We start from the raw sequence: 25,330 nt of genomic DNA, 5'->3' as shown, positions 1-25,330 counted from the left end.
TTGAGAGTGAACTTGTAGTGAGGATTGATTGTACTCTCATCTACTTGGTGATACATTAGCCATATGAGCTCAAACTTAATCATCAAGTCTTTGTAGTAAGTTCTTCACACCTTGTCAAAAGTGAACCTTCTTGGTGGATTCCAAGATTGTAGATTTCGGTGGATTCCAAAATCATTGGCGTCATGGTGATTCGACAACCGTGGCGGATATCCAGTGGAGATCATGGAGGTACTTGTAGAGTGAGCAAATAAATGTGTCGGTGAGTGGACTCGTGTAGCCTGGATTGGCCTTAAATTTGTAAGAGATCTCTTGTACTACTTTTCTTGCATAGTGGATTATTCGTCTGGTCGAGGGCCCGTGATTTTTTTATTACAAGTTGGTAGATTCCAATTATGATTTTTTCACCTAAAAAATCCTTTGTCTCGTGGATGATTTCTCTTACTCTCTCTTATCTACATTGATCACGGTTGCATTATTTTTTAATTGGTTTGCCTAAATCAATAATTATGTTTAACAGCACGCATCTAGATTTTCCAAAAGAGTTTTCCGCACTAAATCTAGATCTTTTCACTTTCCTCAAGTTCAAATGGTTAACTGAAGCAACTAAATTTCGGAGCATTCCCAGGATTGAGTGATAGGCAATTTAAGTAAGGATCAACTATGTGTCACAAACCACTTATCGTCCAAATGTTGTACGTTGTTGTACAAGTTATCTATGCATCCCAATGAAGAATCCCCACTCGAACAATTAACTACATTTGCTAGGGGAATTGTGAGGAAACTGAAGAGAAGGTCAACAAAATCTTCCATGGCCTCAGCACACAATGCCTTTCCATCAGACTTTCTTACCAAAACCTTCCCTATCATTGTTACATTGGTAGCTTTTTTTTTTAGCTATGTTATAAGGTAGGAATTAATGATTTCTTGGCTCGAGTGATATGCTCTTGCAGATGAATCTAGTAAATTGGTTGGCCCCTCTTCAGATATTGTGTTTGCTACTAATGCTCTCATATTATAAACTAATGACAAAGTGTCACTAAGTCACAAATAAAAGTTCATCTATTGGGACACAGAACAAGAACCATAAGCCATTCAGTTTACACAAGTCAAATTTAGCACCCCACCAAAAAAAAAAAAAAAAAAAAACCACCCCAAAATCAATTTCACATAGTGATAAAAATTTATGAATTCAAACACTAACTTTCCAATTCAGTTCATGCCGCGTTGTCCCATAGAAGTTTTACGGTTCTTGCTTAGTCTTCCTTGAACAAGGGAGGTTGAGCACATTTGTTAATGCTGATGTAGTGATCAGAGCTACCTTCAACAAGTTCAATGCCTGCATCAAGAAAATTAAGAGAGACTCATTAAAACCAACTCTGTCTCAGCAAGAAAGAGAAAGGAAAATGCTAAATCCATGGTAAGAAGGTGTGTGTCCGTGTCTACTCACATTTGAAAATTGATGTGTTCACGTCTCTGCGTCATGTCGTCTGGTCATGTCCATACTACTTAGACTGCCATATGTGGGTGAGTAAAGGATGTGGGTTTGTTGATATGTCTTATGTCCTGTTGTGAGGCCCATTAGAAGTTTTTTCTGGACCTACTTTGATAATTTGAATAGTTCATATTATAGAATTTATTGAATATATCATCTATGAAAAAAATCAAGTGAATCAAACTTTTGTAGTCCTATGATCAAGTCCTTAATATTTTTGAAAAATTTATCAATATCATGTAATCATTTTATTTTAAAAATAAATAAATAAACAAATGTGGTCTTATTATGGGATTACAGTTGTTCAATTAACTTGATATTTTGCATGAATAATTTACTCCACGAAATAGTTTGAATGATTAAAATATGTCTCCGGATATGCCTCCACAGACCCTCATAGCAGGCAGCAGCAACCCCAATAGAAAGCTGGTAAAATACTGTGAAATTTAACAATTTCCCATATCAAATCCTACAAGCTGAGTTTAAGAAAGATTTTATGGCACATGTTTCCGAAACTCAATAATCGTATAGTCAATGTTCAACATGGTCATCATTGTCATCAAATGTCTAATGGTATATGTTTTTAGTGACAAAAGTAATGAATTAAATATATTACAAATATTAGATTGAGCTAATTATTTGTGTGAATAAAATATCAAAATGTCTGACAAATTGAACGATTTAAATTATCAAAACGGAACTTATAATAAATCTAACGAACCCAAACATTGCCCTCCAGTCCAGACTAGAGGGAGTCACTTCCAAAATGGGATGGATCAATTTCAAGAAAAAGACGAACCCTTAAAAAAAGTTTAAAGCAAAAAATTGTACATGTCATATACTCTATAATATTTATTTACAGTGAGACTGCATGTAGCACCTGTATCCTTTGAAACTTTTGGGAAGTGTATTTGAATCCTTTATTTTGTTTTGGAAATCTTTGGTGTTGTTGTATGTTAGTTTTGGAGGAGTATAATCCGATTTAAACCCATTGGGTTTGTTTGTTCGCACTTGTTCTTATCAAAAGCTCCTTAGAGACTTACAAATTCTATTCTAGGGTCAACACCAGCCTTCCTAAGGGTCGACCCTTACCTGTTGGTGATGTTTCTGGAAGTGTTGCTGGACGACCCCCTCCTGTCTAAGGGTCGACCCCCTTGCTTGCTGCCAGATTGTCTTTTCTACCTAAAGGATCGACCCCCCTGCCCGAAAGGTCGACCCCTGCATGTTTTTTTTTTTTTTTTTTTTTTTTTTTTTTTAGGGTTCGTATGGGCCCTACCTTTGGGGGTTTTTTTTGGCCTATTATTTTATTTGACCTTAGGACTATTTGCTACTACTATAAATAGGCCCAAACCACTTTTTCTCATTATTTTTCCTCTCATTTTCCTTTCAAACCGTGAGTTCTCTTCTCTCTCTCTCTCTAAAACTCAAACTTTTTCACTTAAATCTCTAGATCTACTCACCTAGAGTGATCTTTTCACCTTGCTCCTTTGAGATTAAATGTAGAGCTTATCAAGGGCTACGTTTTGATCGGGGCAAATTGTTGTTTCATTGCCGTCGACTTTTGAGTTTTTCTCTCTTCTCTCTTATCTAAGCTTGAGGTAGGGATCTTTTCTACATTGCCATATGATATTTAACTTAGTTATTTGTATCTTGTGTAACAATGATGCGATTTGGGGGTGTTTAAGGCAAACCTAGGATTTGGGCATAAAATGGAAATAGGAGTTTTTGGGTGAAGATGAAATAAATGCTTGAGGGGTTCGAAAATGATGTTGTATTGTGTATGATTTGATGATTTTGACACTTGGCTAATATTTAGGGAAAAATGGGGAATTTGCCCTAATTGAATCCAATTATTATTTTGTATAAATAATGGAAATTCACATTAAAAATGTGAAATTGAAAAGGCATTGATATGAATGGTGGGATTGGTTATGTGTTATTCCATTCTTTGATAGTTTCGAATAAACTACCTATTATGAGATTTGATATCTGTTTAGAAATAACTGTATTGGCCTATCAGTGGAGGATAGCTATGATTGTTGTAGAAATTGCATGCGGATTAGGTAAATTGAAACTAATCACTTGTGCTTGTCATTGAATATGACTATATTTATGTACATTGTATATGTATTGTTATTTGGAAGTGGAAAGAGGATGTACTCTATTGTTTGAGTTTGTGATTAAATACATTGCATATGTATGTGTGATTATTTTGGAGGAGAAAGGAGATGGACTCCATTATAATTAAGTTAGCCGGAGTGTCCTGGGTGAAAGTCCCAAAATTATACATGGGTGCCTTGCCCGCGGACGAAATATTCGTAAAATGGCAATTGTAGTGCTTGTATAGCCTACGTTTACATGGGTCTCATTTGACAGCTGCCCGCGGACGAAATATCCATGAAAGAATACATGGGTCCTGTTTGATGGATACCTGCGGACGAAATATTCGTGAAAGAATACATGGGTCCCGTTTGATGGTTGTCCACGAACGAAATATTCATGAAAGAAAAGTTTGAAGTGTTTACATAGTGATAATGTGGTTCTAGAACTAATGAGTTGTAATCTCATTTGAGTTATTGAGAAATGATGAAATTGGCTTATGTAGTTAAATGAAATGAAAAAAAATGGCTTAATGATTGAGTTTGGTAATTTAAGACTACATAATGTGGATGCCTTTATCTTTGACGTTGTATATGTGTAGTGTACTTATACCTTTGCTAAATTTCATATACTATGTTAGATGGTTTCTATTGGGTTGTGGCTCACCTTACTTGGGAATAACATTTTTAGGTCATGATGGCATGCCTCCACCAAGGCAATAGCATTGGAGAAACTTTTGGAAGCAAAGGGCTTCTTATTTTGATAGTATATATTTATTGTAAAGCCAAGGGCTTAAGATGTAATGAGCGAAGTTCACTTTTGATTGTAACCAAGATATGTCTAGGAAAGATGTAAGACCGTAGGACATTTAATTTGTTGTTATTAATTTGCATTACATGCTGTAAATTCTGAATGACCGTTTATGAATGTATAATGCATATAACCCCTTTTGTAATACGAATTTTGTTATGAGAAAGTGTACCGATTATGTTATATTCATTCATCTTATGAGTTGGGCTATTTGTATTATTTTGAGGGCGTTACAACTTGGTATCAGAGCGTACCGGATTTGAATACTTTGGGTACGTGGGAGGTGGTTATTACCACAATGGGTTTGTCTCACTTAGTTGAGGCATTAGCGTGCACTGTATGCTTATGTGATAACATGCTTGTATGATTATTTGGGTATGGGATTCAATTTCTAGGATGCTGATCGAGTCCATGGGTTTTTGGGAGTCCTGTTGGAAAGGCACTTGATCATTATCGTTTCTAACCGGAACTCTAGCAACGCCACGGGACGGTTATTATCCGAAAATGAAATTCGTATGTGTTTACGTGATTACATGCTTATGTGGAATGAGTTAGTGTTGTCCATTTACTAGGGCTTGAGTGAATTGGCTTCAGTACATTAGGGACTGTGCTAATCTTTGGGTTATCCTTACTAGGATGCCTAGACGAGAAAGTGATAATTTCCCTCCTTCCACACGGGAAGAATTGCGGAAATAGTTTTTGGAGTTACGCCAAGGTACTACACCTTTGGTACAATTTGAAACATGGTTTGCTAACCTATCGAGGTTTGCTACGGAGTTGGTGGAGACTGAGGAACTGCATTGTTCGGAGTTTGAGAGTAGGCTGTGTGACGACATCCGAGAAAGGATTTTCAGGTCTTGGCATAGAAATTATAGTGTGCTTGTTGAAGTAGCGGCTCAGGTAGAGGTAACGGTGTTAGTCATGGGTCAGAGTAGGGAGAAGGCTATTTTGGTGACCCCTGGGTGTTAGTAGACCTTTTAAGAGGCAGAGAGGTTTCGACCCATAACGGTCTCAGGAAGTACAGTCTAGATCTACTTTTCTAGTACTGAGTTCAGGCTCAGGGAAGGGTAAGCAGAGGAGTTTCACTTGTTTCAAATGTGGTTAGCTGGGCCATAAGTCTCCAGCTAGTCCATAGAGGAGAAGGACAGGGTTGGTAGTTCAACCAGTAGTTGCACCGCCAGGATCATCCAGTCAACCAAGATTTGGAGTGATCAAGTGCTTGATGGGGAAGCAGTCATTGGGATCCTCACCAATCCAGGCTTTGAACTTGTCATGTATTGCTGGGTGTGTAATCAGTCAGGTCATCTTAAAAGTTTCTATACCCAGCCGGGGGCTTCTTTGGGAGTTTTGCAACCTAGTCGGGTTCAACCTTGTTCGTTTGGGGAGGGGCAATATCGTTACGACAAACAAGCAGGCCAGATTTCGAGGGCCTCGAAAGAGTCAAATTCTCAGACCCCTAGTGGGGGATTATGCATTTGTTCCAGGTGTGGCCAGTTAGGACACATCAGCAGTTCCTGCCTATTGCCTATAAACTCTTAGCGTATCTTGGGTTTGAAAATAATAGACTTTAGTGGTCCAGTGAGGGACGATAACGGTGGTAGTATTAATGGTTTTGTTTTGACCATTCTATTTTGTGATCGGTGGATTATCGTTGTAATCATTAAGTTCTGTTATGTAACCAATGTGTTTTGGGGATGTTGAGACATCATAACTACTTATATATACGTACCATTGCTTGTTTATTTCCTTGGATTGAGCGGATTGGAGCATGTAGTGACTCTAAAGTTTTATTAATATGATAAGTTATTGTAGAATCGGAAAATTTTTGTATTAATGCACATTTATGCATGTGATTTTGTTTGGAAAGGTGATGGCTGATGAGCCATAGTTTGAAACTAAAAAGAGTTATTAAGGGATGTGTGTTTTGGTCGGAATTACCAAGGGCCAAGAACAGTTATACTTGTCAGGTGCACGTAATTTCATGAGCATTTCTTATTTGGTCTTATGTGCGTGGTAGAGATTTTGGTCTACTGTCATGGGAATTCCTCGAGTGGATATGAAGTGTACGATTGGCACTAGGTTTTACACATACAACACGATGTTTTCAAGGATGAATAGCATATAGTTTCATTAGGTATAGACTTGTACCTTCATGGTGGGTAATGTTATCGGATCTTCATATTTTCTGATTAGTTGTTTCTTTTGAAGGGAGGTTAGTCCCGTATCAAAATTGTGGTTGTTAGCATCGGTGAGTGGTGTGTTGTGAACAGCTAGTAATATATATCGGGAATTAGTATAGTGGATGTTTCTTAAGTTCTAGGATTCTTTCATTATGTTTGAATGCGATAGGTGTGTACACCTCAATTCTGGTTAAGTCAGGTGATGCTATCGAAAGGGTTGGTTGGGTATATAATCCGTGGTTAGGGTGTGACCCCTATGTAGGATCACAGTGGAATGGTGTTTATGGATAAAGGTATGGGATAATGGTGAGGAGATTGAGGACTTCATTTGTTCTTCTGGAGAGTTAGGACGGTAAGTGTTTGAAAGCCCTGTTGGTGTCATGTGTTTGTGCTGGGGCTTGGTTCGGAGTAGTTGTTCAGTAGTAGCAATGGCTAGTGGATTGACTTGGAGGCTTAGTATTTTGATTGTACTCTTGTAACGAGTGATGAATAGAATGTGGATTAAAGAGTTGACCTTACTGGTCATTGAGGGATGGAAGTGTTATGTTTTCTTGTGCTCGGTTCGAGCGATTACATAGTACCGATGGTGTTGTGGCATGGTAAGCCTTTGCTAGTTAACTTGGGGTGAGAGAACAAGTATGTGAATTTTGTTATTATGAATTCAGTCGAGGTTGTGAGTACACTCTCAGAATAACGGATTCAGTATGGGTGTAAGATATTGTGTATTAAGTGAGGAGGTTTTGCTAGTATGGTGTGTGGTGGTGTGTGGTCCGTATGTTGTTGTTAGATAATGCGTAGAAAGGAGTCGGTCGTAGGGCAATCCTAGGGGAGTGCCTTGGTAAGGCGATAGTGTGGTTAATGATTGAATTGAGTAGTTTAATGTTTGATAGTGCTAGGTCACTTTGGTGTGGGTGTTTATCGTCTAGTTTGGATAGTGGAACTCTGAGTGAGGCAGTAAGGTTGTGTAGAGTGAGTAATGCACTTTGTCAGAGTTGTTTCGACTTGTTCAGTCCTTGTGTGCGTGGTGTAAGGCACTGGTGTGTGTGTTGACTTGGGATGGTGTATTGTGTTTGACTTGAAAAGTTCAGTTAGGACTCAAATGTAAAGCGAGGATGTATGTGCCACTTAGGCATACGTGCAAGGGGTGAATGAAAAATCAGAGTACCATGGGTTAACTTTGAGGAATCCGGAGTGATTCATTGGACCGGAGAGGTTGTGTATGGAACTCCATTTAGGAGTTGGTGAGGTTGGGCAAGATGTTGGTATTTGAAGACTAGTATGAGTGAATAAAGTTGGATAGTTGATTGGTCAATACTTGGGTTGGTTGACATATAGTCACCTCAAGAATAGGTCGAAATTGTAGGTTGTGTAATTAAATGGTGTCTTGGTATGGAATATAAGTCCCACATGGACAGTTGGAAGGTTGTTTGAGTGGTAGTAACCGGTTCGGGATTTCGGTTGAGAACTTTGATCTTATAAGCGCTTGCACCATTATGTGAAAAGTGGGTGTGCATTTTCTTCCTTTATGTTATTGCATTGCTGGCATTTCTAAAATTTACAGGGGTTCTCATCGTGGAAAATTTTGTTTTGAATATTGTAACACCACTGTGAATGTGATGGGTTTTGTGGGATGACTATGGTGTGATTCACTAGAGGGATGTTGATGAATAATTTGGAAAAAGACCAAGTGTTTTGAAACAAATGGGATAGATTAAGCATTTTCTTTAACTTGAATGGAATATTTTATACTATGTGTTGAGAAGTCACATTTTGATCTAGCCTAAGTTGCTGGTTGCATGTTGTATGTCTTTTGGAAAGGACTTAGAATTGTCGGGTATTAATGTGCCATGATGTTATTGGTTTTTCGTGTTTTACTTTGTGTTCTCGTTCTACGGGAGTTGACCGAAGCCTTGTGTGCGAGTGGTTTCCTTTTTCCTATGTCGGAGTGTTAAGCACTCAATGGTGATTCGAGTACTGTAGGTAGTCGAGTTGTGGTGGATGTTTTGAAGTGCGGTTGTTATTGAAGTTGTTGTTACGGTTGTTATTATTATTGGGGGCATGTGTTCTTGTCCTATAAACCGCCGCGAGTTTTGCCGGTTGGGGAGGTATTCATGTTTGTTCCTTGTTGTTGAGTCGAGTCTTGTGAAGCAAGACGTTTCTATTAGTAAAAGTATTATGAAAACATCATGGGGTCGAGGAAGCGACTTGGGAGAGTGAATTGGAAGTCTAAGAGAAATATCTAGACTTGTTTGTTGAGATCTAAACATGTATTGGAATTTTAATTACGATGATGAAAGGTATAAACAGTGTATATGTTTTGAATTATAAGAACATTGTATATGTTATGGGCATCTTGGAAACATGAGTTTATTATAAACTTTGCGTATGTTTGAGAATGTGGAATATCACATGTATTATATCACTTTGGGAGCATTGGTTATGTGAAGTTAATTTCTTGAAAACTCGGATTCTGGCTAAACATTGTAAATATTTTAGGAAATTGAAAATTTCATTTTAATATGGGACTTGTGTATCGAGTCGATGAGAATGGATGACTGGAAAATGGGTCATGGTGATGAAATTGATTGATTATCTTTGTTGGGATTGGTTTAATCATGGCTTTAAAACTTACTTAAATTTCGGGGACGAAATTTCCTAAGGTGGGGAGGTTGTAGCACCAGTATCCTTCGAAGCTTTTGGAAAGTGTATTTGAATCCTTTATTTTATTTTGGAAATCTTTGGTGTTGTTGTATGTTGGTTTTGGAGGAGTATAATCCGATTTAAACTCGTTAGGTTTGTTTGTTCGCACTTGTTCTTGTCAAAAGTTCCTTAGAGACTTACAAATTCTATTCTAGCGTCGACACCAACCTTCCTAATGGTCGACCCTTACCTGTTGGTGAAGTTTCTGGAAGTGTTGCTGGAATATAGGGTAGACACCAGTCTGGGGAGGGTCGACCCTCTTCTATTGTAGAATCTATGTGTTAGTTGCTGGAAAATAGGGTCGACCCCCTTGCTTGTTGCCAAATTGTCTTTTCTAGCTAAAGGGTCAACCCCCCCGCCCGAAGGGTTGACCCCTGCATGTTTTTTTTCTCTCCAGATTTTGGGGTTCATATGGGCCCTACCTTGGGGGTTTTTTTTGGCCTATTATTTTATTTGACCTTAGGACTATTTGCTACTATTATAAATAGGCCCAAACCACTTTTTCTCATTATTTTTCCTCCCATTTTCCTTTCAAACCGTGACTTCTCTTCTCTCTCTCTTTAAAACTCAAACTATTTCACTTAAATCTCTAGATCTACTCACCTAGAGTGATCTTTTCACCTTGCTTCTTTGAGATTAAGTGTAGAGCTTGTCAAGGGCTACGTTTTGATTGGGGCAAATTGTTGTTTCGTCGCTGTCGACTTTTGAGCTTTTCTCTCTTCTCTCTCATCTAAGCTTGAGGTAGGGATCTTTTCTACACTTCCATATGATATTTAGCTTAGTTATTTATATCTTGTGTAACAATTATGCAATTTGGGGGTGTTTAAGGCATAAAATGGAAATAGGAGTTTTGGGTGAAGATGAAATAAATGCTTGAGGGGTTCGAAAATGATGTTGTATTGTGTATGATTTGATGATTTTGGCACTTGTCTAATATTTGGAGAAAGAGGGGGAATTTGCTCTAATTGAATCGAATTATTATTTTGTATAAATAATGGAAATTCACATTAAAAATTCAAAATTGAAAAGGCATTGATATGAATGGTGGGATTGGTTATATGTTATTCCATTCTTTGATAGTTTCGAATAAACTATGTGTTATGAGATTTGATATCTGTTTAGAAATAACTGTATTGGTCTATCGGCGGAGGATAGCTATGATTGTTGTAGAAATTGCATGCGGATTAGGTAAATTGAAACTAATCACTTGTGCTTGTCATTGAATATGACTATATTTATGTACATTGTATATGTGTGGTTATTTGGAAGTGGAAAGATGATGTACTGTATTGTTTGAGTTTGTGATTAAATACATTGCATATGTATGTGTGATTGTTTGGGAGGAGAAAGGAGATGGACTCCATTATAATAAGTTAGCCAGAGTGTCTTGGGTGAAAGTCCTGAAATTATACGTGGGTGCCTAGACCGCGCACGAAATATCCGTAAAATTGAAATTGTAGTGCTTGTATAACCTACGTTTACACGGGTCCCGTTTGACGTCCGTGAAAGAATACATGGGTCCCGTTTGACAGTTGCCCGTAGACGAAATAACAATGAAAGAAAAGTTTGAAGTGTTTACATGTTGATAATGTGGTTCTAGAACTAATGAGTTGTAATCTCATTTGAGTTATTGAGAAATGATGAAATTGGCTTATGTAGTTAAATGAAATGAAGGGAAACGACTTAATGATTGAGTTTGGTAATTTAAAACTATACATAATGCGGATGCCTTTATCTTTGATTTTGTATATGCATAGTGTACTTATACCTTTGCTAAATTTCATATACTATGTTAGATGGTTTCTATTGGGCTGTGGCTCACCCTACTTAGGAATAACATTTTTAGGTCATGATGGCATGCCTCTACCAAGGCAATAGCATCGAAGAAACTTTTGGAAGCAAGGGCTTCTTATTTTGATTGTAAATTTTTTTTTGTAAAGCCAAGGGCTTAAGATGTAATGAGCGAATGTCACTTTTGATTGTAACCAAGATATTTCTTAGGAAGATGTAAGCCCGTATGGGTATTTAATTTGTTGTTGTTAATTTGCATTACATGCTGTAGATTCTAAATGAACGTTTATGAATGTCTAATGCATGTAACCCCTTTTGTAATACAAATTTTGTTATGAGAAAGTGTACCAATTATGTTATATTCATTCCTCTTATGAGTTGGGCTATTTGTATTATTTTAAGGGCGTTACACTACATACCCATACAAAATGTCCAAAAAAATTATTCGAAATCTAACTAATGTAGACTAAATTTGTTAGAGGTGGGACCTACAATAACACTATCCATATAATTTTTGCACAACTTTCATGGTAAAAATTCTAATTTCCTGGCTTTTCTTTTCTTTTGAAGTACTACAGAAAATCATAGAGAACTCATGCCAAATGATAGCAAATTGTTTGAGAACAAGAAACTTACCTCTTGCTTGTTAATTTTTATGACATGCTTCTCAATATCCTCAATATGAACATTTAACCCCATCAGATAAGAGATGCTTGAAGTAGTATTGGCCAATGGTAGCACTACCAAACCATCAGATACTAGGAATACAACTGGTCTCTTCACAAAATTTCCAGAACTTGTTTCCCAATTAGGGAGGGGTCTTTGGGTCAATTAAGGTTAAATATGTTAATACCTCTGTATTATTATTGACACTTGTAGACGTCCCCGAACGCCCCGGGAGGGACGAGCTCCCGTTCTGTTCATATTGGGGTCACTACAGCTCAGGACTCTCAAATTTGTCACGGTTCGTAATCTGAACCAAAGAGTCCAAATCCGGCAAATCGTTTTGAGAAAATAGATTTTGAAAGAAGTGCCAAACATGGACTGCTTTGCCAGATACAGAGTCGCCACCTAAATATTTTATTTTGAGAAATTTAGGAAACCCTGACTCGTTGCCTAAGGCCACGTGTCCGTCATCATCAAAGTTGCCTCGGCTCAGGAACTTGGGTACGATTGGGGAAGGTCACTTCGTGAGCACCCCCGCTCGCCCGATCAAAGATCGGCCTCTACTAACCATGATATCTATTTTTGAAAACTTTATGTATCCTTGTTCCGGTTATTAGCCTAGGTTACTATGTGATGCGCACAGCATACAAGTATAGACTGGATCGTCTGAATTGGAACAAAACATTTCATGTTTGTTTTTGAAAGATGGTTTGCTACTCGCAAGTAGGCTTAAATGCAGATTTTGCCACCCTCGGGTGGGCTTAGAAAAGATGGTTTCGCCACTATCTAGTGGGCTTAAAACAAATAGTTGATGATTTATTCCAATTCAAGTAACCCAACCTTCACCCACAGGCATTCAGGCAGTTATATCACATAAACAAATAGCCTCATGGTAAGCATGCTATCATGGCATTTACTCACACGCATGCAAGGATACTAAAGCATAAAGCTCACCGGGTACTCCAAGCCAAAACAAGAAGTTTTATTAGAAATCATGCATGATCCTAAGTATACAAAAATGCCTAATGCAACACATGCAACAACTATAGCAGGCTCGGCTATTCTAAACATGGCACATGAAATGCTACAACTAACATGTATCCAACTTTGAAATTGAAATACAATGCAGTTAGTATGATGCGCCGAGCCCGGTGCATGCAAAATAGATGAATGATGCAAAACATGCTGTCATACTGTATGCTAATTGAAATATGCCCTAATCTAACCATCATAAGCAGGTAAATAAAAGGGAAGAAAGATGTGGGGTTGGAAGACATACATCACACTCACGCACACTTATTACAGTTATGCCCTCGCGCAGAGGGTCCGAATAAATATACAGTCCCGAATAAAAGAATATTACAGTCCAAATATTACAGTCCGAATAATATACAAATTCCTAATTAATTAACAAATCAACTAAGAAAATAAATAAAACTGGCATGCAAGCCAGGGACTGCCTTGCTTCTGATGGATGATGCATGTCCGGGTTGTCTTGCGCGGAAATCCACCGGGATGCCCCAATTAACCTCTGTTTAGCAGTTATTCTTGGAAAGCATGCCGAGCTCCTAAAAGTTGTTGATTCTTCATTTTACTGCAACAGAGAGCAGGAAAGGGGCATAGCAATGTATTTTCACAAATATATGCATGTCTCGATCCTCGTGCCACCAATCACGCATACCGAGGCATGATGGCCGAGGAGTCGAATTGCACAACTCAATATAGAATGAATGCACATGAAAACACAACAAGACCATAACTCCATCACGGATGATCCGGAGTGTCGGTGACTGGGGAATTGAGACACATTCCGTCACTCGGAGTACGAAATGCACCTCGTTTCCCGTGCCCAGGCTAACTCCTATCCCGAACACGATGCAATATGCATGACATGCATGAAATGCAACTAAGATACAATCCTAACATACACAATGCTATGGAAATGAGATGCCTCAAAATGCGTGCACACGAGCACGCAAACCGAGAAAATGACAGAATGCGATCTAAGATAAACCTAGTATGCACTATGCTGTAAAAATGAGATGCCTCGAAATGCGTGCACACGGGCATGCAAACCGAGAAAATGACAGAATGCGATCTAAGATACAACCTAGTATGCACTATGCTGTAAAAATGAGACGCCTCGAAATGCGTGCACACGGGCACGCAAACCGAGAAAATGACATACGCAATGCAAATGACATGAAAATATGATATGGACTTATACCAACATAAGAGAGAGCCTCAGCCACACTCACATAAAAGGCCGAAGGACGAAAATGAAGTGTCTCGAAATGCGTGCAGACGGGCACGCAAACCGAGGCAATGGCATACGCAATGCAATATGGCAAAAATGGCATATAGAATGCAACATGGACTTATACTAACATGAGAGAGCCTCAGCCACACTCACATAAGAGGCCGAAGGATGAAAATGAAGTGCCTCGAAATGCGTGCACACGGGCACGCAAACCGAGGCAATAGCATACGCAATGCAATATGGCAAAAATGGCATATAGAATGCAACATGGACTTATACTAACATGAGAGAGCCTCAGCCACACTCACATAAGAGGCCGAAGGATGAAAATGAAGTGCCTCGAAATGCGTGCACACGGGCACGCAAATCGAGGCAATGGTATATGCAATGCAAATGCATGGAAAATGATATGCAAACATGTTAATGGATTTTCAGCAATGAAATGTGGGGGAAAACAGCCCCGAAACGAGGCGAAAGTACACCCGATGCATGGAATCTCTCCCGAAATGCAAAATTAGGCACATAGAATGAACTACAGCTATACAAAGCATGCATAATTGGTACATGGAATGAAAATAAAGAAGCAAGGCAGCCCAAAAATAAGCATTTTACCAATACAAATCATGGCCAAACAGCAAGCAAAGATAGGGCAACAATGGCATGCAAAAATGGCCCTAAACATGAGATTATGAAGCAACTCACAGCTGCTAACTCCAAATAGGTTAGGGCCCTTCAACAACATTGAAGAGGGGCTAAAAATAAGCCACTTTACAGAACTGTAAAAACCCTAAAAACAAGCATAGATATGGCTAAGCTCTTATGCAAGAAAAAGGGCCAAAAGGTGGCCAAAGAGGCAAGTGGTATATACAAAGCCCAAAATGAAAAATTCCCTTCTACAACATTGAATAGGGACAAAAAATATGCATATTTACAAAACTGTAAAAACTCCAAAACAGTATACAAACATGCTAGAAATGCAATGCAAAATGAGGCTCAAAAGTGGCTATAACACAAAGTATACAAAATATTCATCAAACAGCCAAAGGCCCTTAATGAAACATGAAGAATGGGCCAAAATAAGACTATTTTTAGTACTGTAAAAAGGCCAAAAACCGAAGCATGATAGGCTACCAAAACATGCAAAAATGGGGACCAAAGAGGGAATATAAAGGCAAGTGTAGCATGGAGGTCCCAAACAGTGTTGAGCCCTTCTTCAATGTTGAAGAGGGACTCAAAATAAGCCTGTTTTTAGTTCTATAAAACGCCCAAAAATGCAAGCATAATGGGCTTCCAAAGCATGCAAAAAAATGACATTCAATGAGGATATTGAAGCAAGTGCAACATGGGGGGCTCAAACAGGGTTGAGCCCTTAATGAAACATGAAAATGAGCTCAAAAAAATGACCTTTTCAGTTTTGGTCGGAGCTCAAATATTCAAGAAAGAGAGACTAAGAAATGTTGTAAAAATGAGCTAGAAAAGAGGGAAAGTGAACTTACCCTTGAAGACTTGACTTTTGTTGCCTCTTGGCTTGAGTTTCTGGCTCCTTAGGCCTTGGAGAACACCTTCAATCTTCTGGAATGGAGGATGGAAGGGTGGGGGTGGTGGTGTAGAAGGAATGGTGGTGTAGGACTTGGAAGTTTTTCAAGGAAATGAGAGAGATGAAGAGGGATTCTTGTATCCAAGCTTGAAGAGCAAATTTTCTAACCCCTAAGAACAATGCTTGCAACTGGTTATAAGGACCAAAAGGAGAGGGAGCATGGAAGGGAATGGTGCGGGAAAAGGACCAAGGCTTTCCCCCAAGAAATATCCCACGGATTGAGATCTTTTCTGGGGGAAACAGCTATACAGCTGTAAAGTCCCTTTTGAGAGGATCATGGCCGGCCAGTTTAAAAGGCAGAAAAAGGTCAACCACCATGTAAGTGGCCGGCCGGCTAGGTCAAAGGGAAAAAAGTGGCCGGCCACCCCCTAGAATGAAGCCCCAGAAGTTAGCTTTCCAATGGCGCAAACCTTGCATTAAAATTCCTCCTGTAGAAAAAGTTATGCCCTTTTCCGTGAAGCCGCGCAGATTCGGTCCAACCAGACTTCAACCAACCACATCTCCCTCCCCGGACTTTGACTTGGGAGATTCTTGAGTGCAAAATGAAGCCCCGGAAGTAAGATTTCCAATGGTGGTGGCCTCATATCTTAATTCCTCTTGTGCAAAGAGTTACGCCCGTTTCGGTGAAGCCGCGCAGATTTTTCTCCTTCCCGGATTCATGCTGAACCACTTTTGACCAAAAAGAAGTTGGCTTTTCAGCAAAATTGCTGGCCTCCCACCCTCCTACAAGTTTTCTAATAGTGAAAATAAGGTCTGCACCAAAAATGAGCCCAAACCGATGCAAAATGAAGGTTCGGGGGCCGAAACGCGCAGCCCGAGGCCCCGAAAACTGGCCGTTAGGCACCGGGAGTGGTGTTCGACCACGAAGTGGGTCTCTCAGACCCCAGTGTCCCTCAAAAGGGAGTAAATAAGAAGTATGCCAAAAACCGGGGCAAACGGAGATGGTTAGGCAGTCCCGAACTGAGGCACACGGCCAACGGTCCCGAAAAATCGGAAACCGGGCTCCGAAATGGGCAAAATGGCCTATGACCATAAAACGTAGCCCACGGCCACTGAGAGATGATCTACTGGACCTCTCCCTCCCCTCAGGAAAAGAAACAGAGAAAATCGAGTCTGGTTCGTAAACCGAGGCAAGGCACAGAAGAGGGTTCGGAAGTCCGGAGGCAGGGCTCGCAGCCAAGACTCTGAAACTTCTGAACGAGCACATTATGCAATATCACCAAGTGCTCAATTGGTGACGTCTGAGTCTCAAGGTCGGTCAAAAATGGGGTGTCTACAACACTACGCCTTTTGAAAGTCAAAGAACAAACATCAGTGCTCAATTTACGGTGCAAATAATAATCTTCATTTCTTTCCTCAAGTTGGAATGGCTGACTGGAGCACCTGAATTTCGAAGCAAGGCTAGGATCTAGTAGTAGTTTATTCGAGCATTTAGGACAATGGCTCCATGGCACTTTATGTGTTACAAACCATTTCTCGTTCAAAACTTGTAGGTTTTTGTACAAGTTATCTACACATCCCAAAGAAGATTTTCCTTCCATACATTCAAGTACATTTGCTAGGGAAATTATGAGAAAGCTGAAGAGAAGGTCGGCAAAATCTTCCATGGCCTCGGCATACAATGCCTTCCCGTCAGACTTTCTTACCATGATCTTCACTACCATACTCCCACTAGTGGCCGTTCCTGGTATGTTTTGTGATAGGAATTGATGATATCTTGGATTGAGCAATTTACTCCTCTCGGAGTTAAATCTTTCGTTTGGCAAAAATACATCCGTCAAAGGGGATTCAGAAAGCAGAGTGCTTGAGCAGTTTCAAAATCTAAAAGACAATATATTTGTGGGTGCTGATTTCCGACCACACTGTCAAACAGGAACTCAGTAGGGGAGCATAGGAAGAATAGAGTACGCCCGAACAACCTGTCACAGAAAGATAAGACTTCAGCGGTGGTTCGTCCACTCGGGGGCACTCCGACGATCAAGTCAGTACTCAATTATCTCTTAAAGATAGCAAACAATGCTTAACTCACAAGCCAGAATACAAAAAGCGTACCTTAGACCCACGAGGGTGCCTTACTTTTATAGCTAGCACTAACCTGATCCCTGTAGAAGCATAGCTTCAATGGACTCTGGCTCAATGCTCATCCTAGTCAGATAGAGATAAACTCCCTAAGAGCTTTATCTTTATCCAGACTGAGGTCCTCTCCCATTCTAGGACTCTTGTCCCTCATCCGCTCATCTCGAATTTCGATATCGCCGTAGATAACCTCAGTTTATCCCAGATCACCTTGGCCACTTGACCAAGACACATGGTAACTCGACTGACACTCTGGTGCCACCTTGGCCATGTGTCGTCATTCACAAAATATGTCCCCACAACTTCCCCCTAGGTTCTATTACCTTGGCATTCTGAGGTGATGAAACCTATACTGTTTGTCTATATAGCACGCCGGCTAACGCTTACTCCATCCTTCATGACTGAGATCATGACCAAGACTCTGCAGTCCACTTTATCAATGACCAAGAACCAATAACCAAGTTCTTTAAGTTCCTTAACTAGGACCGTTCCTTTAGCAGAGGTTCTCGCTCCATTAAATTAAGAACTCCATGAGTTCTATCTACGCATGAGCTGTCACGCACAGTTTTCTCAACTGTTTTCGCCACGTGTCCTTCTCTCATTGATTTGTATCTGACATGCGCTATTAGGTCGCGTCGATTTTGTGCACGCCACCTGACAGGAACGTCGTCCAAGGCACATTCATTTTGTCTTTGCCGCCTTTCGTGTTTTAACAAAACATCTTTCTCTCTCTCTGTCTCTTCACTTTACATTCTTGCTCTCCCTATGTGTTCAAGTTTTTCTCTCTCTAACAAATCCCTATCCTGCATTGCTGCTTCTTCGAGCTTTCTACAATCGCTTCGATCACCTTCTCCGACAAACTTTTCATTGTTCGTGTGCGACCACTCTCGTCGTCTGACTCTGGCGATATTCATCCGACGTCATTCTTCTTCGGTAAGCCATTGTTTTCCCTATTTTTAGTCTTTGGTTTGTTTTAAACTATGTCGCATACTTATACGCTGTTTGCTGCAATTGTGAATTTGTTCACATTCTTGAATCTTTGCTTGTGTTTTGAATTTTACCATTTGGGTGCCAAACGTGCCTGTTTGCGACTTAGTTTTTTCAATTTGTTGCTGGGTCTGTACATACGAACTGTTCATGTACTTGAGACTTTAGGAACTTTACCATTGTTATGAGTTTTTTCACATCTACACACACTCACTCAATGTTCTTGAATTTCTTGAGTCTGAATCACGTTTTCTTTTTTGTTTCTCTTTGTCTTGTTTTCAGATTCTTGCCATTGATTCTCTGTTTCCATATAGATTTAGGCTTTGGGTTTTGATAGAGATCACATACTTAGGAAAATTGAAACAAACTCCCCTAAATCTTGAAAAACCCTTGCCCCCATTCCTGTTTAGGGTTTTAGCCGAGGTCCTTCAAACCCACATTAACCACTTCCCTCTGAAATCTTACACTTTCCTCTTTCAGCCGACATCATGGGTACAAGTAGAAGGTAGATACCCCAGAAAAACTAGAGTACTTTAGGAAAGAGTTCTCCATCTTAGCTGATGTTCACCTTAGGCTGGCAGGGAAGGAGGACTCCATCATGCTTGATGGGGACTCCATGCCTTTCCCCGTAGTTGTTTTCGTAGAGTGTGGACTTAGGTTCCCTCTAAATATCCTTTTCCGACAAGTCCTTCATTACTACAAGCTCAACTCGATGCAACTGGCCATTAACTCCTATAGAGTCATTAATGGTATAATTGTTCTAGCTAGCCAAGAAAACGGTAGGATAACACTAGCCAATATCCAATATTGTTGCACCATGTGTGGCCTAAAATCCAAAAAAGGCTACGTCTATTACCTCAAGCCAAGATCCACAGCCTATAAACTCATAGCCAACCTCCCAAACTCCAACAAAGGTGCTGGAGATGATTATTTCATCGTTTTGGGCAACTGGGAGTTCTCACCTGATGACAACCTCCACTTCTATCCTTTGAGCCGAGCAGTGTTTAAAGAGGGTGATAATAAGAACCAAGTGTCACTTTATATGCTTTCAAGTTTTATTAGTTTATTCCCTTTATATGTTTTAATGTCTGATTTTTGTACTTGCATCTCTCCCTCAGCCATCAAAAGACTTTCAAAAAACCTTCTTTCCCAGCTAAAAATTTTTAGAAGCTGCTGGGTTTGGCAGTTGACCAACGCAAAGCCCCCCTACTGCTTAATTATATATCGACGTGCAAATTCGTATTGCCCGACGTCCCCAAGAAGAGCAAGTCCCCACCTTTAGCAACAACTCCCCCTACCGCTTCATCACCACGACTTGACGAAGCCTCAACTTCCGATCCAGCGGAGCAGCCATTAACATCTGCTCTACAACTAATTCCTCCTGCCTAGCACCAACGCCATCACCAAGTTCCCATTTCTACCCCTACCGGCAGAACTCGCAGCCGCAAATGCTGACTTTCTGAGTCATCGGCCTACAACCCAACGAAACCTCTTACTGCACTTCCAGCTATACACTTTGGCACTAAAGTCACAGTGGCCTCCACTACCGACGAGATGGGCTGCAAATCGGTAGTTATTGAAGACCTACTTGGCAATATCCCTGGGGTTGTCACTGTGCAATCCTCATCCTCTCCGTCCCAACCAAATCCAAAGCCAAAAATGATGAAGAAGGCCAAAACAAAGGCCACAGTGACTTAGATCGATTCTTAGGACATTGTGCCAATTGCCAAACTTGCTGAGGCTGAAAAGAGTGCCCCATCTGCCGATAAACGGCCCGCCGAGGTCCCACTGGCCCACCGGCCAAAAAGCCGAGATCCGACCACCAAGATGGCAGCAGCTATTCTCGAACCATGACCTGCACGCCCGAGGTTATGGTCAACGACAGACCCCTTACTGCTGGTGACACCACGACAAATCTTAAAGTCAGCGTAGCCCTGTCAACGGCTGTTCTTCTGCCAGAAAACATGAACCGTATGGCCGAGTTGCATGAGTATGAGAACTTTGCTTTCATGATGCAGCACTCAGTTTTGGTAATCCTCTTATACTTATTTCTTTACAATTCTTTCTATACTTAGAAAAATCTCACTAATATGTTTTACTTCTTGCAGGCTATTCGGCATGCTCACTCATATGCTGTCAAAACCGAGATGATGAGGAAGGAGTTAGCAAGAAAGACCAATTAAGCAACCAAACTCCTATCCTTACTCAATGAAGCCGAGGCCAGCTATTGAGCTCTAATAGACCAGGCCAAGGATGCCAAAGTTGCTTAGAGTTTGGCTGAGAAAAGAGCCAAAATGGCCAATGATGAAGTTGAGGCCGCAAGAATCGACCTTGAAACAGCCAATGCCAAGGCAGCTGATATGGAGGCCAAGCTTCAAGAGGCCCTTGCCTCTAAGGAGGCCAAGGTAAAGGCGGCTAATGAAAAAGCATTCGAAGAGGGGCAGGCCGCCATTCATGATCAATACAAACAGCAAGTCAACTTGGCTTGCAATCGAGGTTATTACCTCGGTTGGACGGCAGCCCTCAACAAGTTAGTTGTGCCGATGGACTCCGACCTTCGAGACATCAACCAGCTTCAGGTGCCTTTCCCTCCAGAGCCCGAAGATGACGTCGAGGATGATGAAGCCGACGAAGTAGAGGAGGAGGCTGCCACTGATGCCAAGTCTTCCGCCCTCAATAAGCAAATAGACTTGACTCAGGATGAGGAGGATGACTTGGCTTCCAAGGGCGTCTCCCCCAAACCAACCACATTTGAGACCGAGGTCCAGTGCGTCGAACGGAGTTTGGACCAGACTTTACTTGAGATAGATGGCCAAATAGTGGCAGAGAAAAATGTACTCTTGCCAATTGAGGCCGACAAGACTCCATCAGCCGAAGTTGAGCAATCCCAAACCAATCCTAACACTTAATTCCCTCTGTTTTGTTCTTCGTTTTTGTATGAACAATGTTTTGCATCTTATTTGGCCGATGTGCCCCTTCTGTAATTGAACAAGTAATCCTTTTGCAGGCCGAAGTGCCTTTTTGCCTATGGACAAATTTTTCTCTTGAATGCAAGTCTGATTTTTTCTTTCAACTGTTGTATGTTCGTATGCTTTACTGCTTTCCTTCATGCCTTTCCTGCTTCCGTACTTAGAATATTTTTGCATTTCTTCAAAGTATAACTCGGATATAGACCTTAAATGTTTTCCTCGACTAACACTTATAATACCAAAATATTTTTATGTGTTATTCAATATTGCTCTTTTACTTTCACATGCTATCTTTTATCAAGACTTCTTCCTTCTACCCTCTCCAAGCCTGGCAACCTGGTTGGCCATCTCGGTGAGTACTCATGTCAGGTACTTCTTTCAATATTACCTCGGCTTAACTACAACTTGTAAATTTTCCTAAAATTTCAGCAAGTGTTACGCTAATTCTTAACCTGTATATATTTCCAAAAAATTTCAACAAGCCCAAAGCACTTCAAATTTTTAAGCTCATTCATCATTCTCCAGCTCTTTGCCCCTAATGTGAACCTAAGTTTCACTTATGTTCACATTAAGCACGTATAATCTTTCACTGAAGTCAGATTCAAACAAAGACCAGCCAAGGTTCTCAACCTTGGTTTCTCTGTTAATCTAATTGAAATGCCCTTAGTTTCATTCCACGTTTAATTCTGCTGACACAGCAAGTCTAATTTCAATTCAACTTAGTTCAACTCTATTATATGCAAGTATAATTCAACTCTGCCATATAATAAATCTAAGTTATTCGTCATGTTTCAATCAAAAACATCGTCAACTTAGTTCAACTCTATTATATACAAGTATAATTCAACTCTATCATATAATAAGTCTAAGTTATTCGTCATGTTTCAATCAGAAACATCGCCAACTTAGTTTAACTCTATTATATGTAAGTATAATTCAACTCTGTCATATAATAAGTCTAAGTTCTTAGTTCAACTCTATTATATGCAAGTATAATTCAACTATGTTATATAATAAGTCTAAGTTCTTAGTTCAACTCTATTATATGCAAATATAATTCAACTCTATCATATAATAAGTCTAAGTTATTCGTCATGTTTCAATCAGAAACATCGCCAACTTAGTTTAACTCTATTATATGTAAGTATAATTCAACTCTGTCATATAATAAGTCTAAGTTCTTAGTTCAACTCTATTATATGCAAGTATAATTCAACTATGTTATATAATAAGTCTAAGTTCTTAGTTCAACTCTATTATATGCAAGTATAATTCAACTCTGTCATATAATAAGTCTAAGTTATTCGTCATGTTTCAATTAGAAACATCGCTAACTTAGTTCAACTCTATTATATGCAAGTATAATTGAACTCTGTCATATAATAAGTCTAAACTATTCGTCATGTTTTAATCAGAAACATCGCCAAAGGACTAGTTAGTCCTATCACACAAATTTCATATTAAAAAAAATCAGGCTAATTTTTTTTTATTATTACTTCGACTAATGACATAAATTTAAAAAAACATAAAATCTAATGATAGAAAAATTTTAGGTTACAAGTGTTCCAGGGTCTTGGCAACTCTTTGCCTTCACTGTCCTCAAGCCGATATGCCCCATTGCCGGTGACTAAGATGACTCTATAAGGCCCCTCCCAGTTTGGGCCTAGCTTGCCCTCCCTACGGTCCTTCTTGTTGCCCACCACTTTCCTTAGTACCAGGTCCCCAACTTTGAACTCTCTTGGGTTGACCTTTTTATTATAAGCCCTAGCAAGTTGTTGCTGGTATGCCCCCAATCGAATTGCTGTTTTCTCCATTTTCTTCTCAAGTAAGTCTAGATCTCGGGCCAGAAATGCCTCGTTAGTTCCATTCTCTACTCCTTGGGTTCTGATCCCTGGGATGCCAACTTCCGGTGGGATAGCTACTTCTGTGCCATAAGCCATAGCAAATGGGGATTCCCCAGTTGATCTTCTCGGCGTAGTCCGATATGCCCAGAGTACATTGGGCAACTCTTCCACCCATTTTCCCTTTGCTGCTTCTAGCCTCTTCTTGATCCCATCCAAGATAGTCTTGTTGGATGTTTCTGCCTGACCATTACTCTGAGGGAAACTTGGAGTGAAGTAATAGTTCTTGATTTTGTACTTTACACAAAAGCTTTTGATTAGCTTACTATCAAATTGTGTACCATTGTCTGCTATTATTTCCCTTGGCATCCCAAACCTGGTGATGATGTTCTTCCATATGAAGTTCTTCACATCAGTGTCCTGAATCTTCGCAAGGGGTTCAACTTTTACCCACTTTGTGAAATAGTCAGTTGCTACCAGCAGGAACTTCTTTTGTCTAGTTGCTTGTGGTAGTTATCGAACAAGATCTATGCCTCACTAGGCAAATGGCCAAGGGCTAGACACTGGGTTTAAATCTGCTGCTGGTTAATGTATCAAAGGCGCGAACCTTTGACACTTCTCACACTTTCTGACATAGGCTTCAGCATCCTTCTACATGTAAGGCCACCAGTACCCCTGAGTAATGGCCCTATGAGCAAGTGATCTGTCCCCAGCATGACTTCTATATACTCCTTCATGTATTTCATACAAGAAGTCTTCAACTTGGGAGGGATGCACACATCTCAAAAGCGGACTAGTAAAAGACCTTCTGTAGAGATGTCCCTCTGCTGTCAGGCTAAACCTAGCCGATTTCAATCTGGTTTTGTGTGCTTTTTTGCAATCATCCGGTAGCATTCCCATCTCTAAGGAACATTACTATTGTATCCATCCACCCATCTCTACACACATTACTTTGTACTCTGTGATTAGTTGTTCCACACTTGGGCCTGACAAATAATCAACTATTATTGTCCTTGCCTCCCCTGATTTCATTGTACTAGCAAGGTTGGCCAAGGCATCGGCATGGTTGTTGTCATCTCAGCTAACTTGTTGTAGTCAGCAATCTTGAAATAAGGCTAATGTTCTGAAAACCTCTTTTACATAGGCTAACATTCTTTCATCTCAGGCTGCATACTCGCCTGTTACCTGGTTCATAATAAGCTGGGAGTCACAAAAGACCAACACCTCGTTGGCTTCCATTGCTGCTGCCAATTTTAATCCAATGATCAGTGCTTCATATTCTGCTTCATTATTTGAGGCTTTGAACCCCAAACGAATAGACTGCTCTAACATTCGCCCATCTAGAGATACAAACACCACTCCTGCCCCTGCTCCCTGACAGTTTGAACTCCCATCAACAAATAGGTGGAAGGAGTCGCCAATGTAGATATCGCAGGGCTTGAGTTTTTCTTCTTTCCTCTGATTTACTGTGGGGGTTTCATTCCTAACCTGGTCTCTTCTTGTTTCCCTGGACATCATAGGCTGCAGCTCACCGGAGCCCAACGTGGGATGGCACTAGGTGTGAACTCAACCACGAAGTTGGCCAGAACCTGGCCTTTGATTGTTGTTCTGGGTCTGAACTCTAAATCGTATTGGCCCAATACCACTGCCCATGTGGCCACCCTGCCTATTAGATCTCCTTGTTGTAGCAAGGACTTCAAAAGGTGCTCAGTCAATACCACAATCTTGTGGGCTTGGAAATAATGGTTCAACTTCTTGGAGGCCATCATTAAGGCCAATGTTAATTTCTCCAGGGGTAAATACCTAGTCTCTGCGCCCGCTAGGGTTTTACTCACATAGTATACTGCCATTTATTCTCCCT

The 25,330-nt window shown here is 40.2% G+C and overlaps 1 protein-coding gene across 1 annotated transcript in view; it reads right to left on the bottom strand.

Annotated features, from left to right (window-relative positions):
- Window positions 1-1,240: 1,240 nt before the first annotated feature.
- The window catches only part of LOC145800375 (uncharacterized), a 29,081-nt gene continuing 4,991 nt past the window's right edge, over window positions 1,241-25,330 (bottom strand). Inside the window, exons 3-5 of the mRNA XM_082890038.1 lie at window positions 19,936-20,044; window positions 17,150-17,280; window positions 1,241-1,336 (exon numbers count right to left, since the gene is read on the bottom strand). Of these exons, the coding sequence (XP_082746164.1) occupies window positions 1,241-1,336; window positions 17,150-17,280; window positions 19,936-20,044 (336 nt within the window). The remainder of the gene's footprint in view (window positions 1,337-17,149; window positions 17,281-19,935; window positions 20,045-25,330) is intronic.

Source organism: Camellia sinensis, chromosome 10, assembly GCF_055761805.1.
Source record: "Camellia sinensis isolate YWXY chromosome 10, ASM5576180v1, whole genome shotgun sequence".
Taxonomy (NCBI): domain Eukaryota; kingdom Viridiplantae; phylum Streptophyta; class Magnoliopsida; order Ericales; family Theaceae; genus Camellia; species Camellia sinensis.
This window is presented reverse-complemented; position numbering and strand designations above follow the sequence as displayed.